The sequence below is a fragment of the Geotrypetes seraphini genome, chromosome 11, assembly GCF_902459505.1.
Source record: "Geotrypetes seraphini chromosome 11, aGeoSer1.1, whole genome shotgun sequence".
Classification (NCBI taxonomy): domain Eukaryota; kingdom Metazoa; phylum Chordata; class Amphibia; order Gymnophiona; family Dermophiidae; genus Geotrypetes; species Geotrypetes seraphini.
In genome coordinates, this window is record NC_047094.1 from 54,949,679 (window position 1) to 54,966,297 (window position 16,619).

A 16,619-nucleotide genomic window follows, 5' to 3' on the forward strand; every position below is an offset into this window, starting at 1 on the left:
AGCCCCTGTGATTCAGCAGGTGAGCTAAGCTACTAGGGATACGGACCTGAAGCTCCACAAAATTTTCCGGCCAAACAGGTCCCCAAGGGATTAACCTGCCAGCTGCAGAGCCCAAGTCTGCTTCTTCTTCACGCAGGCAGAGCTTTCCCCTGAACTGGGGAGCTCTGGTGTACCGAAAGTCTTATAAATCATGAAAAATACTGACAATAAAAGAAATATATAGAGCAGATTAGAAAGACAACTGCTGGCTCATGAGTAGAAGGAAAAACTGTAGGGGGGCAGCAAAGCCCTCTGGAGGAGGTGGAGTTGAAAACCTGGAGTGGATTCCTTCTGCAAGGCTCGCAAGCAAGGGGAGAATACTCTACTACCCAGAATGACACCTATTGCACTAAAATAAACTTTAATAATCATAGAATTCATTTTCCCTACCTTCTATATATTTATCTTATTCATTTCTCTTTAATGAATAAATGAAAACCAAAATAAACTAAAAGAGGGAAGCAAAGATTATTTGGAAGCATGTTCCATCCGAATATGAGACTAATTTAGAACAGGCCCAACTTTAAATATTGCCATTCACCTGATAACTGCCCTCCACACCAATGAGTTTCCTATTTTAAGTCATCCTCTCCCGGCAGTCATATCCTATCTTTCTCACCAACTGCTTCCCTTCATTCTCACAAATTGACATAATCTACACCCCCGTCAGCACCTCTGATCTTCCATTCCAATACTGATGACTACAGAAACTTTCATCCCTTCAGCTCTTTCTATAAAGGGTAGCAGTGATAGTTATACGCTTGGTTGACAGGCATTGGTAATTAGAGATTAGCAATTTTCTCTTCTTTAACATGAACTGGTTCTATTAAACAAATTTAAGAACTACAGCAGGCATGTTAAAAAGTAACTGCTTTGTATAATTTAAAAATTGTATTTTGTTTTGAGTGTTACTTTATAACCTGCTTAGATAATGTAGGATATATGTTTTGGAAATAAAATACATAAATTTACCTTCTAGTCTGTGCTCTCAGTGTACTGGCAAAATAACTTTACAAAGTAATAAAAAGATTATTTTTTTTAATTTCTCCTCAGGTAATAGATTTGCTATGTGCTGAATGGGGAATTCAAGGAAGTTTGTGAGGAAGGGAATTTCCAAAACAGGAGATCCTAAAAAAAGTTTTTATTCTATATCCCTTAATTGACCACTGTGTGGCAATCTTCTTCCAGACAAGATCTCATATGCTGGTGAAAAAGCTCTTCAAGGAGTCCAGACTAGAATCTGAAGCACACGTAAGTGCTTTCACCACATATGGGGCAGCTGTTAACACTGTTTTCCAGCAAGAATTTAAAGACAGAGTTGCAACTGAACAGCAAACTTTTAGTATGTGCCAGAACAGCTTTGTCTTCCATTACTATTCAGCTGGGACAAAACCAAAACAAAACACTAGCTTCCATTTACTTTTTTCTGTATGTCTCATTCAGTCCTATAAATGACTGGAGATATACATAGAAGCTCTGACCCTTTCACAATCAGTCCTCTGAACTGCTTGGCTGCTCTTACAACAGTATTGTGCAGTTCCCTGATAAAATGCTAAAAGTTACCACTATTGGACAGGGGGATGAGAGGAAAACAGAGATGATCACTGAGTGCTAAGAACGAGCTTACCTTTGTTGGGTCTCCAGATCTTTTCCATGCCATGCCTCATCAGCACAATGCGTGATAGCTCTGTGAAAGACTCAATCACATTAAAGTTGCACAGTGGGCTGACTTCAAAGAATGTCATGCCATTTTTCTCTGCATAGGCACGTGCCTGCTCCGTTGGCACTTGTCGTTTGAAGGCCAGGTGCAGCCGGTTCCCAACCAATATCCGTGGTACCCCTGGGGCATGCTGAAAGAACACATTTACAGAAGACAGGCTTTATGCATCCTTCCAAACTGACAAACTATATTCCACAATCAATATCAAAACCTTTTTCTTTTCAGCAGACAGATTCCCTGGAAATTTAGTTTATTTAGTTATGTGGAGGAAATAATGGCCCATGGGAGCAAAACCAACATTTCAAAATTACTGAAAACAGGATTTTAGAGGTGGGGGACCCTTGGGACACTCTCAGAAACCCTTAGTTTACCTGAATTCAGATCCACCCTGATTTTCCCATAGACAGTAATGTGTTGTACTCGCAAATATGCCATATGCTATGCCTGTATCAGCTTCTCGCTACAGCTGGAAATGGAAAAGGGATTTCTGCCTAGTGGCTTGTCTCTTCTGGCTGCCTTTTATTCAGGGTCCAAAAACCTGAAACCCTTGACCCCCTCATGCTCTCATATGATTTCTTTGTGGGGGGGGGGAGGAGGGGAATGCAGCCAACCTCCACCAAGCCTCTCGACCAATCAGCCTGTGCTCAAGCGCCTGAATCCGCAACCCCAAGCTCCCAAGTGTTAATGCGGAATAGCCAGGCAGATGCTCTTTTGAAAAGTGTGGCCCTCCTGGCTACAGACCCAATAGCCCAGATTCACTAAAGATAGTGATTCTCTGGCCGATTTTTAAACCGATTTATTCACTATCTTTTTTGCATGCAAATAATTTGCATGAAGGTGAGCAATTGGGTCGGGACAGGAGACTGCTATCGGGGCTCCTGTCAACCACCCGCCAAACTCTTATGGCAGGAGGGATGCCCGGTCCCTTCTGCCATCCAGTCACTCCTCCCCACCTGCCCACGGCTGAACACCCCCCACCTCCACCGAACACCTGACTCACACTTAAAAATATGGCAGGGTCACTGTGTTGGAGCCTCTAACAGTCTCACTCAGAAAGGGGAAAATTACCTTCCTCAATAAGAAATGGAGCTGAATAAGAGAAATTTATGGTCCTTTCACCTTTGTCTCCCCGCTACTCATCTCTGGCACTGATTTTTCTCCCTCCAGCCACCAGTGTTGCCTTGTGGATCACTTTCTCTTCTGATCCGACACATGATTCAGTCATAGATAATAGCAGATCTTTTTCCACTGATGCAAATATTTAAACAGTTGATTAATCTATAATAATAAAACCCTAAGCGCGCATGCGCACTCCTATCTGCGTGTTCCGTGATCCGTATGTCCGTGGCAGGTAGGAGTGCGCATGCGCACTTCGACTCCCCCCTCCCTCACTCACTGTAAGGCAGTTCGTCGTCGTCGTCGCTCCCCCGGCGCACCTGAGCCCCCATTGACGCTCCCATCTGACCCTCCCACCGCAAGATGACCACAAACCTCCCGGCTCCAGCGGCCTTCTACTGCCCCGATTTCCTATGCCTCGTCCCTGATGACATCAAGACAGAGAAGCGGCAGAAGAAATCATGGGCAGTAGAAGGCTGTGAAGCAGCGTGTTTAGAGTGCTGCGGACGCTGCTGGAACCGGGAGGTTTGTAGGTCGTCTCGCAGTGAGAGGGCCAGTGGGGTCTGCTGCACGGCGGCGGTAGTGGCGGGGGGGGGAGATAGAAACATGCTACACAACTGTTCTACTGCACAGGGGGGAGGGAGGGAGGGACAGAAAAATGCTGGGTTCTACTGTACGGGGGGAAGGGGGGTACAAATGGAAAGATGCTGCTCAAGAGTTCTACTGCAGAGGGGGTTGGGAGGGAGGCAGGCTGGCTTCGTGGGGGGGGACAAAGTCTGGAAGGCAATGAGGGACATAGGAAGGGGAACTGAGGACACTAAGGACACAGGAAGGAGACACTGGGGGCACTAAGGATATGAGAAGGAGGCACTGAAGGCACTAAGGACATAGGAAGGAGGCACTGGAGGCACTAAGGACATAGGAAGGAGGCACTGAGGGCACTAAGGACATAGGAAGGAGGCACTGAGGGCACTAAGGACATAGGAAGGAGGTACTGAGGGCACTAAGGATATAGGATGGGACACTAAGGACATAGGATGGGACACTAAGGACATAGGAAGGTGGCACTGAGGGCACTAAGGACATAGGATGGGACACTATGGACATAGGAAGGGGGCCATGGAGAGACAGGCAGGCATGGCGCAACAGAGAAATACAGGCAGGCAGGGGGCCTGGCAGACAGAGACAGAAAGAAAGACAGACAGACAGCGTCCAAGGAGAGAGAGAGACACAGACAGAAAGAATGACAGACAGAGAGCGTCCAAGGAGAGATAGACAAAAAAAACCCCCAGACAAACAGACATCTACTCTAGCACCCGTTAATGTAACGGGCTTAAACAATAGTTATGCAATAAATACAGAAAGATTCCTGCAGCTGTGGAGAGCTCCCTCATATGCCCACACAGCTATCACTCCCAGATTGTCTATTCAGTATTAATGTGTGTCCATGTGCTTGCTGGGTTGGCCAATACTTGGCCATCCTGCTTCAGCATGGAGAATCATGCAGCATGGTGGGAAAGGGAAACCAGAAGCCAGCAGTTGATAACCTAAGCATACCTCCAGGACCCTGAAAGTAGCACAAGAACATTTTACACCATTAAATGACTAAGCTGTAATGTTTTAACTACCACTTAAAATGTTTAATTTGCATCCCTATCTGTAAAGACCTATCAGTGTCCTTATCCAATCTCTTCTTTTCTCTCTTGATTATGAATACTAATTCTTGCCTTTAACTACTAGAACCAAATGGTGACTCTTGAGTATTTCACATGTACATGTAACTATCTCTGGGAAAAAGGTGACAAGCAGTGGACTCAAAATGTTAAGAATGGCAGAATTTTCATGTCATAGGTCCAATTTCTTCAAAATGACTTTTAATATTCCTGAGTAGTGGGCTCTTACGGCACAGACTGTCTTGCATGTGAATGTGAACTATGATTTAGTCTATCAATTCTGTTATCAAAACTGGCAAATCCTTTTCATACTTTTAATGTTTTTAAAGATTTAATTCTGTGAACTTCTTTGACCTCGGAGATAGAAAGAGATAATGGTTACTAGATGGGCCGACTAGATGGGCCATTTGACCTTTATCTGCCATCATGTTTCTATGTTTCTATAGTATAACAAGATTTTAATAAATAGTCTCAAAAATGTTACATTTGGACTTCTGTCCACTTTTTTTCATATAAAAGGATGGGGTTTGTACTGTTGTATGACAAATTCATTAAACCCCGTTTTTGTTTCTGGTCACTTTGATCCCCTTTTCCTAGAGATGGTCACATATATTATATGATTACAGCACTGTTGAGATTCTTTTGCATAAAAGATACTATGGAAAACTACTTAATGTACTCCTTCATACTATAACACAATCTACACCTCTAACAGTTTTCCTCCCACTACTATGCTCGGTTAAGCTCTGAAGTCTGAACCTGTCTGAGAAACAGGACTAATCATTCCACATCTTTTGGATCTAAGAGGTCTGGCAGTCTTATTACATCTACTGGCCAAACAGAATAGAGGTTGAACACGTTCTTCTCGTCGGTTTTCACGAGTGAGGACACATCTAATATACCGGAATCAGAGGAGCTCATGAGTGGGGAACAGGCTGAAAAATTGGATCACATAGAGGTAAGTAAGGAGGATGTCCTCAAACAGATAGACAGGCTAAAATGCGGCAAATCACCGGGCCCGGACGGGATCCACCCAAGGGTTCTGAAGGAACTAAGACAAGAAATAGCGTGCACAATCCAGCATGTTTGCAACCTATCCTTGAAAACTGGTGAGGTACCAGAGGACTGGAAATTGGCGAATGTCACACCTATCTTCAAGAAGGGATCGAGGGGTGACCCCGGGAACTACAGGCCGGTGAGCCTGACTTCAATTATAGGGAAGATGGTGGAAGCTATGATCAAGGACGGCATTTGCGAGCACATCGAGAAGAATGACCTATTGAGAACAAGCCAGCACGGATTCTGTAAGGGAAGGTCGTGCCTAATGAACCTTCTGTACTTCTTTGAGGGAATAAGCAGTCGGGTGGACAATGGGGAACCCATAGACATCATTTACCTCGATTTTCAAAAGGCTTTCGACAAGGTGCCACATGAGAGGCTGCTTAAGAAGCTGTGGAACCACGGGGTGGGAGGGGATGTGCACAGATGGATCAAGCACTGGTTGTCGGGCAGATTGCAGAGGGTCAGAGTAAAGGGTCAATATTCTGACTGGCAGGGAGTCACAAGCGGTGTACCACAGGGGTCGGTGCTGGGACCGTTACTCTTTAACATATTTATCAATGACCTGGAAAAGGAGGCAAAGTGCGAGGTTATAAAATTTGCAGACGATACCAAACTGTGCGGCAGAGTTAGGACCAGGGAGGAGTGTGAGGACCTACAAAGAGACCTGGACAAGCTAGAAGACTGGGCAAACAAATGGCAAATGAGCTTTAACGTGGACAAATGCAAGGTCATGCATATAGGGAAAAAGAACCCGTTGTTCAACTACAAATTGGGGGGGGGGTATTATTGGGAGACAGCAGACTTGAGAGAGACTTGGGTGTGCTGGTGGATGCATCACTGAAGCCATCTGCACAGTGCGCAGCAGCCTCGAAAAAAGCCAACAGGATGCTTGGCATCATAAAGAAGGGCATAACAACCAGAACACGGGAAGTCATCATGCCATTGTATCGAGCGATGGTGCGTCCACATCTGGAATACTGCGTTCAGTATTGGTCGCCGCACCTCAAGAAGGACATGGCGGTACTTGAGAGAGTCCAAAGAAGAGCAACGAAAATGGTAAAAGGGCTGGAACACTGCCCATAAGCCGAGAGGTTGGATAGGCTGGGGCTCTTCTCTCTGGAAAAGAGGAGGCTCAGGGGAGATATGATAGAGACCTTCAAGATCATGAGGGGCATAGAGATGGTGGATAGGGACAGATTATTCAGACTGAAGGGGACAACAGGTACGAGGGGGCATTCGGAGAAACTGAAGGGAGATAGGTTCAAGACAAACGCAAGGAAGTTTTTTTCATCCAAAGGGTCGTGGACACTTGGAATGCGCTACCGGAGGAAGTGATCAGGCAGAGTACGGTACAGGGATTCAAACAGGGATTGGACGGATTCCTGAAGGATAAAGGGATCATGGGATACTGAGGGAGGAGCTGGGATGTAACAAGTATAGAAAGCTAACCAGGTAATGAGTATAGAAACCAAACCAGGTCGTGCATGTGCAAGACCGGAGGGTTAGGACTTCGATAGGAAGACAGGACTTAAATGAGAAACCAAGGTGGCAAGGGAGCCCCTTCTGGTGATACAGACAGGTCGTGACCTGTTTGGGCCGCCGCGGGAGCGGACTGCTGGGCAGGATGGACCTGTGGTCTGACCCGGCAGAGGCACTGCTTATGTTCTTATGTTAACACTCAAAAACAGAAAACACTATCAAGACTGATTTTTTTGTTCCGATATGTTTCCAGTTGATGTCCCAGACATCATATTCAGTGACTTAATTAAAACAAATTTCCAAGTTCATCTAGTTTGGGAAAAGGCCTGAAATTAATACGAGGGCTTATTGAAAAGTAATTAGATTGCCTCTTTTTCTTTCCAAGAACTAGACGTGACAACACTGTGCTGGTTCTTGTGAAGCTCATACATTGATGTTTCTGACATGCAGTTGGACTGCCATAATCTTCATTGTTGGGTCACAGCGAGAGGAAGAACTTCTTACGTTTTGGAGAGGATTCTTGATTTCCAGACGTCGATTGCGATGTGTAACGAATCATGGCTTCATCATTATGACCCACATTCCAAACAACAGTCCAATGTACGAAAACATGCAAATCTGCCTCCGCCCAAAAAATTCAATCACACACCTCTGGCATATTCTCAGACACGTTTTCCTCATCTGCCATAATGAAACGTATGAAGTTCTTCATCTTGTGACCCAACATTGAAGACTACAGCAGTCCAACTGCAGGTTCAGAAATGTCGATGTACGAGCTTCACAAGAACCAGCACAGCACTGCCACTTCTACTTCTTGAAAAGAAAAACTGAAAGGTAACGAGACTTCCTCTTTTGGCCCTTGTATATATGTACTTAGGAAGGAAAAATATAAAGAAGGGTTCATTCTCCTTGTGTTGAGAGGTCTTGTTTTTAATGTATTTCAGACTGCCCTTTATAGCTTTTCCATGTTACTGCCCATAAGGGAGAACAAGGATTTGCTGAGGATTATACATAAGCAGATACGAGTTTCTTGCATGGAAACAGCCTGCTCAGAGCAGAGCAACTTCTCTGTAAAGAAGACTTCACAAGAATTATGACTTCACATTGGGATAGCTTTGTGCATGTCTTCAAATATACAACTGGAAAGATTAAAAAAAAAAAAGTTTCACATAAATTAAGCTGTAGCAGGAACCTTGCTAAATTTGAACAGGTGATTCTAAATGAAACAAAACAAAGGACTGATTTTTCAAGATCATCATATTATACAATGTAAGAAATACACCGAATGGTCTCTCCAGCCTGCCAAGTTTTACTTCTCCAAAGTGCCAAGGAGAGATCTTAGCTGCAGCTACAGAATATGACTGCTTGTAGGGTATCACACCTTATCCAAAATAACATATATCGTATTCAATGAATTCTTCCTTCCTTCAGCAAGCAGGATTCCCTTTTTGGTTTATTCTCTACACTCTTTTACATTCTTCCTCCTTCCCCATTTCAAACCAGAAGGTGCAACAATCCAAACAGCCATCAACACCAGCCTTGCTCTTACCCAAACATCTAGCCTCCTACTTATTGCATTAACTCAGTCAATACAAAAAGCATATCTCACTAATTCTAATATGAAAGCCTTTACATTTAAGAAAATATAGGAATGTGGTCTCAGCTTTACCCTGACCAACACTAGTTTCCTATTTTTATTTTTACAAATTTAGGATTAACTACCAGTGCTTTTACTCAGAAAGTGAATATAAAATAGCATGTGTGTGGTACAACCTCCCAGATTCCATTAAAATAATGGCAGTTAACTGTCTACCCAATGCTGGGAAAACTGCAGAAAAAGGAACCTGTCTGTGCGTGTGGTGACAGTACCTCGTTTTTAGTTATGAGGTAAGTATAATTTGGTTAACTTACATCCTCTTAAGTAATCATACTTAGATTCTTAGAAAGTTCTGCACTTTTAAAGAATAAATCAGGTATTTTCTGCAAGATGTACTATAGCTGTACATTGGTGTAATAGTAAACCTCCCCTCAAAGCCTTCTTCTTGCTGTCTATTTTAAACATATGTGGCAATGATGTAAAAAAAAAAAAAAGAGAAAGGTTTAATAATTTGATAGATTGTTTTACTTTTTGTGAAAACAAGTTTCAAATTTTATTAAAATTTGATTTACTCGCCTATCAAAGAATTTGTAGGCAAATTAAAAGTAAACCATTTTGAATGATCTTGGTCATAAAAATATCAACACTTATATAACAAACAATAGTTGAACCTTACCACTTTATTATTTAGATTTGCTTTTCAGACATTATATTTATTAAACATGTTGATCTTTGAAGAACTAAGCTGTCAAGATTACCAGACGTGAAACTTTTAACCTTAGTTGTTTAGTTTAACCGTAATAGTATTATAGAATCCAGCAATAACTAATTATATTTTCTCACTGTATTTCATTTTTTTTCTATATTTCTAATTGCTTTTTAACAGCCAAACAAGAAAAATAATGTAAGTCACGTCTCACCTCATCTATCTCTTTGATCCAGCGATCTATGCCATCAAATGACCAGCGGTTAGTGATGTCGTATACCAAAAGGATTCCCTGTGATAGAAGAAAATATATGGGGTGATTATCATAAAATATCAAACCCTGCTTGCTGAATCTTTCGTATTAATGTAAATGATTTTGTGTAATTACTTATGTGAAAGAAGGCTGCATGATTCTACAAGTTCCTGCTACATTCTAATAGATATTAGAAGCCGCCCATTACTAAATGGTCTCTGATCCATTATAGTGCAGAAGAACTGGAGAGGATCCATTATAGTGCCTGAGCAGTAAATGTATATTAAATAATGTCTTCATTGTATTGTGCTATAGTTTAAAGGGATGCATTAACAACTATTTACAGATTTAAAACTCGACAGTGAAGATTGGAGGGGGGGCCAATGATACGATGATTTTTTAAAAAGGTTCCAGGGGAGATCTGGGAAATTACAGACTGGTAAGCACGACTTCAGTGCAGGGCAAAATAGTGGAAACAATTATAAAAAATAAAAATTAGGGAACACAAACAAACACAATTTAATGGGACAGAGTCAGCTTGCTTGACTTCTTTGAAAGTATGAATAAACATGTGAATAAAGGTGAGCCAGTTGATGTAGTGCAGTGGTTCCCAATCCTGTCCTGGGGGACCACCAGCAAGTAGGGTTTTCGGTATATCCCTAATGAATACGCATGAGAGAGATTTGCATATCTGTCACTTCCATTATATGCAAATCTCTCTCATGCATATTCATTAGGGATATCCTGAAAACCCGACTGGCTGGTGGTCCCCCAGGACAGGATTGGGAACCACTGATGTAGTGTATCTAGATTCTCAGAAAGCTTTTCACAAAGTTCCTCATGAGAGGGTCCTGAGAAAATTAAAGAGTCATGGGATAGGAGGCAATGTTCAATTGTGGATTTGGAACAGGTTATTGGATAGAAAAGAGAGGGAAGGGTTAAATGGCCATTTTTCTCAATAGATAAGGGTAAATAGTGGAGTGCCGTAGGGATCTCTTCTGGGACCAGTGCAATTTATTTATTTATAAATGATCTGGAAACTGGAACAATGAGTGAGGCAATTAAATTTGTAGATGACACTAAACTAGGGTTACCAGATATCTGAACTTACCCGGACATGTCCTCTTTTGAGAGGACTGTCCTGGTGTCCGAACGGATTTTGAAAACCCAGCAGTTGTTCTGGTTTTGGAAGGCCCAGCTCTGCCAGGGCTTGACGCTCTGGACGGCCTCTGAGCATGCGCCGCATCTGTGTATGCTCAGAGACCCTCCAGATGTGGCCCCAAGCTCAGGGAAGGAAATGAGATGAAGTTTGTGTGGGGGCGGAGCCACGTCTTCTTTTTTACTACTACAAATATGGTAACTCTACACTACACTGTTCAAAGTTGTTAAAATGCATAAAGATGTGAAAAATTGCAGGCAGACCTTAGGAAATTGGGGGTGTTGGTAGATGTGCGAGTTAGTGAGAGGGAAGTATTTTAAAACAGAGATGGGAGTGGTAGTGTGAGCAATGGTATAGCGAGGGAAGTTGGTGCCCGAAGCAAAGAAAGGCGCCTTGACATCGCTCTGCCCCCTGCTCTTCCACACCACCCCAACATTGCCATACCCCCTCCTTTTCTCCTCCAGCCCAATACTGCTGCACGCTCTGCTCTTCCCTGTCACTGCCGTGCCTTCTGCTCTTCCCTGCTGTTCCAAAATTACCGCATTGCACCCTCCCATCATACCTCTTTCCCATATTCACCAGAAGCAAGCAGGCTGGAATAGTCACTGCTCATACCGGCTAAGGCTTCCTTCTGACATCACTTCCTGGCCCTGTACACAGGAAGTGACATCAAAGGGACGAGGCCAGCGTGACAAGCTTGCTCGCTGCTGGAAAAGTTGTAAAGAGGTATGTGATGCAGCGAAGTCAGGACAACGGGGACAAACAGGGGGGCGAAGAGGAGAGGCACCATTGCACCTTGTCAAGTCAGTTCCCCCCCCCCCCCTTACTACACCATTGAGTGTGAGAATATTGTAAGGCTCTCGGGTCCTAGGGCAGAATCTCTCTGCCTCAGAGATCCAGAGGCATTTGGGACTGCGTCAGAGAGCCTCAGATTCAACAGTTAGACATTCCTTCAACGCACAGCTTTTTTTTTTCTTTGAATTTAGTATAGAATTAAAGTATTATGAACTATTTATCTCATTATTTTATAAAATCTGAAGTAAAAAAAAAAAAAAAAAAAAGTAATGCAGATTTTCAGTGAACTCTTTCTCCATCCTCCCCCTCCAGAACAGAGATCTCACTTAGACTATTAATCTACACAGTAGTGTTTCCTGACTCTTCATTCTATAGTAGGGTTTTCATTTTTCTCTTGATCAAATTCAGTTTTGGAGCAGACGTTCAGTAACAAAAATCAATGTTATTCTGCAGTGAAAGTATACAAATCTGTAAACTTATTTCACAAAAACATGTTATGCAATAATAAAATCATCTAATGCTTTCTGAACTAGCCAATCTAAAGAGTGATTTTGTGATTTATCATAACAGTTCAAACATGCTGCAATGAATTTGTCAGATATAAGTAAGCTAAGTTTTAGTCATACAAGAACTTCTGAAATGACAAGTTCAGGAATTTTGCTTTTCAGACCTTGAAGGGAAGGTGGGCTATATTTCTGGTCACAGGAAATATATTCTTGAACTACAGCAGAACCTCAATATTCGCGGGGGTTAGAGACAGAGCCGGCCCACAAATGTTGAAAAATCGCAGATCATTTTTAAGGTTGGCTCTGACCCACCCCGCCTCCTTCCTGTGTCCCGGACCTTCCCCAGACCTTACCTGGGGGTCTAGCGGAGATCGTCCTACGCTCCTGCCCCGTGCAAAGCCATCATCAAAATGGCTGCCACGAGTTCCCTACAATTTTTTTTCCTTTTTAGGGCTATTGTATGAGGGACTTACGTCAATCACCAACTATGGTATTTGGCAGTAACATAACATTTAAAAATATGACATATTGGGTCAGACCAGCGGTCCATTTAGCCCAGCATCCTGTTTCCCAACAGTAGCCAAGTACCTAGACTAGATCTATTCCTTACTGCACACTTGCAGAGATAAGAAATGGTTTTCCCAAGTCTACCTAGCTAATAATTGTTTAAAGACCTTTCCCGCCAGGAACTTGTGTAAATCCTTTTAAATCCCACCTATGTTAACTGTTTTCATCCCAAGTAGGATTAAATCTTTAGTGGGTCCGTATCATAATACAAATACATTTTAAAGGTCCCAGGAATGGGACCCTGTGTAGGTTTGACAGCAAAGGAGCAGCAGGTAAGAACATAAGAAGTTGTCTCCACTGGGTCAGACCAGAGGTCCATCCTGCCCAGCGGTCCGCTCCCGCGGCGGCCCATGAGGTCCGCGACCTGTGAAGTGGTTACTGACCATTTCTATAACCTACCTCAAGTTCTATCTGTACCCCTCTATCCCCTTATCCTCCAGGAACCTATCCAAACCTTTCTTGAACCCCTGTACAAAGTTCTGGCTTATCACCTCCTCCGGAAGCTTGTTCCATGGTAAAAAGCGTTTTTTGATGATTCCGCCCAAGGACTGAAGGACAAAGCGCAAGTGGTAGTGGAAACAAACGATTACTAGCAGTGGTTCTATGCATGCACAGAATTCTCACTACCACTCCTTCTGATCATGGGCACACCATTTAACCTGCCACTGCCTCAGGTACAAGCTTAGATTTTAAGCCTTCCAGTGACAGGAAAATACCTACTGTACCCGAATGGAGCTATTACCAAAAAAGGCATGAGCTAAAATTCAAAATCTCTTCCGTTTGGCTTTGTCAAAATACCCCATTTCCATCACTGCATCTTCAAACTAAAGTTGGAAAATACTGTAATTTTAGCATTACTTAGTTGCAGTTCAAATTATGCTTGCTCCTTGTATCTATCTGCAGTAATTCAAGCACCAGAGATCAGGGCAGTTGCTCTCATGAGTGGTGCTGTGGACCCTTTAATTACCATAGCAATCATATCTGTATCATATAAGGACTGCTGAAACTTTTCCCACAAATTACTCTGTTATTTTCCCCGATCCCCCTGGACAAACAAACAGGTCTGCAGAAAAAATCTGGTTATTTAGCTTTTTTATCTCCACTTCTCTGCGCTGTCTTAACTATGCTCCAAAATCTAGAGAATGGATGGACAGTGCAGGGCTTGCAAATTAGACTTGGCTCCTAGATAGTTTCTGCTGTCTGCAGTGTCTCAGTTGCATGCCACAAACAAGTTGGAGCCTCTTTTCCAAGGGAGAAGTGAAGTGATCTGCTTTTATAGAAAGGAAAGCTATTTTGGCATAAAAATTAGAGAGCGAGCCATGGAAAGATCAACGTAGCTCCTTTAGCTTTTAAAGTTTGAAAATGTTGTCAAAAGACATGACAGCACATCACTTAAATTGTAAATGGCTTTGCATATGTGAAAACTGCATTAGGATTACAATTATTGTGTATACTGTAGCAATTCTCTCTCATTCTGGTCAAATGACTTCATATTAGAATGCATGAAGGATTCAGTGTCATCGACAGCTGGTCCATTTTATTGTTAGATTTCTCTTTGGATTGTATTTATCCCCCCTTCTTCCCTAAATTCCATGTCACCAAGTGATTAAATGAAATGCTCTACAGTCCCCAGCTGGCAGATGGTTAGAAGGAAATAGTCACTAGAGGCTAAACGATCAACAGGAGACATGCACTAAGTGTCAAAAGGCCACATAGATCTCACTAGACAGATTTACGTTCGAGTCTACTGACCTGAAGTGCAGCTCTGCAAGCAGCATATCTCATGAATTTTAAAGGAGCCCCTTCTGGTCTGCAGTGGGTGCAGACTCCATTATAAGAAAACATCTTTCTGTTCTCAATATATTCTCTTGATTGCCACCCCACTCCCTCCCATCAGTCAGTCTCTTTTTTTTCAGCTTTTCAGAATATCTGCAGAGAGTCAGAGCCATTGCCTTACAATCTCACAGGAAAAACTGACATATACAAAAGTGAGACTTGGTGAGAAGTTAAAATTAGGTTTTACCTGATAATTTTCTTTCCCTTAGTCACAGCAGATAAATCCAAATGAGTGGGTTGTGTCCATCTACCAGCAGGCAGAGATAGAGAGTACTGAACTGCTTTTACCGATATAGCATGGTATGCCCCAGGCTGTTCAGTATTCTCTATCTTCAGCAGGCGGATGGATGAACATATTCCATGGCTCCTGGTTTCGTCTGTGGCCTTGCACCTGTCTTAATTTACTAATACAGTGAGACAAGTATTCAGGTTCGGGGATCCTGACTAGGGGTACACCTGGTAGCGCTAGGTCAATTCCTGCCTCCCTTCCCCTCACTAGGACCCTTTTGGGTGGCTGGCTCCCTTCCTCCCTTCTCACCTGTCTTTTTCTTCTTAGATTCTCAGAATATCCACAGAGAGTCAGAGCTACTGCCTTACAATCTCAGAGGAAAAACTGACATACACAAAGGTGAGAATTGGTGAGAACATTGATTATTATTTTTGTGTGTTGGGGAGGGGTCAGAAAGAGAGGGGAAGGTTAAACAGTATGAAGGGAAAGGCCAAGAGAAAATAAATCAAGAAACTAAGATACTGTCAGGAATAAATAAGCAAAGCAATCCTGCCCCTGTTATGGACCAAAGAATGGATTCTAGAAGGCTTACCTCTCCGATTCCCCATCCCTTTGTGGTTAGATGCACCACTGCAGAGGGGAAGCTGCTTTCAAACAAAGCAACTGCTGGGAATGTCTTCCTAAGGGTCTCATTTAAGGCGCTTTATCATTAGCAGCATCTCATTCACATGGAAGCTTTTGATCAGAGGAAGGGTTAGAGAACTGCCAACTGTGCCAGCATATGCTTACTAATGGCAGGTGGTATCAGAAGGAAACTAATAACAAACACCCTTGGATGAGCAGATTTATCTCAGATGGTAGAATCAGCAGGGAACTCTTTAGTCTTTGTTACTTGTTTAAAGGAAGTGCAGGAACCATCACTTGCAATTTAGCCTTCTATCTTTAAATATATTTCTTAGGTTTAAGTGGTTGTAGTGGTCTGAAAATCAGGGGAACCAGGTACAATTCCCACTACAGCTCCTTGCAACTCTTGGCAAATCATTAAACCCTGCATTGTCCCAGATACAAAACAAGTACCTGCATGCTATATATGTAAACTGCTTTGATTGCAACCATAGAAAGGTGGTACAGTATATCAAATCCAATCCCTTTTTCCCTTGTGACAGACCCTTCTATTTTGTCTAACCTTCAGCTAGATTTCTTTAGTTTCCTATGTGCATTAGGGCTCTATAACTAAGGCCCCTAGATCTCTAGGAACTTGGATAGCTACAAGGGGCGTTCAATATTATTATATATATGCAAGGTCATGCATATAGGGAGAAGGAACCCGATGTTCACTTACAAAATGGGGGGATCAATGCTAGGGGTCAGTAAGCTGGAAAGAGACCTGGGAGTGATGGTAGACACGACATTGAAGGCGTCGGCACAGTGCGCCACAGCCTCGAGGAAAGCAAACCAAATGTTAGGTATCATTAAGAAGGGTATCTCGACCAGAACGAAGGAAGTCATCCTGCCACTGTACTGGGCTATGGTGCGCCCGCATCTGGAATACTGTGTACAGTACTGGTCACCGTACCTCAAAAAGGACATGGCAATGCTTGAGGGAGTCCAGAGAAGAGCAACTAAACTGATTAAGGGTATGGAAAACCTTACATACACTGACAGACTGAAGAAGCTGGGGCTGTTCTCCCTGGAAAAGCGGAGACTCAGAGGAGATATGATAGAGACCTTCAAGATCCTGAGGGGCATCGAAAAGGTTGACAAGGACAGATTTTTCAATTTGAAAGAAACCACAAGAACAAGGGGTCACTCGATGAAATTGAAGGGGGACAGGTTTAAAACAAACGCAAGGAAATTCTTTTTCACACAGAGGGTGGTGGAC

At 42.9% G+C, this 16,619-nt stretch overlaps 1 protein-coding gene across 1 annotated transcript in view; it reads right to left on the reverse strand.

The window, feature by feature from the left end:
- RAB40C (RAB40C, member RAS oncogene family) overlaps positions 1–16,619 on the reverse strand; it is a 93,438-nt gene that overhangs the window by 12,818 nt on the left and 64,001 nt on the right. Inside the window, exons 4-5 of the mRNA XM_033914051.1 lie at positions 9,607–9,684; positions 1,667–1,889 (exon numbers count right to left, since the gene is read on the reverse strand). Coding sequence (XP_033769942.1) covers positions 1,667–1,889; positions 9,607–9,684 — 301 coding nt within the window. The remainder of the gene's footprint in view (positions 1–1,666; positions 1,890–9,606; positions 9,685–16,619) is intronic.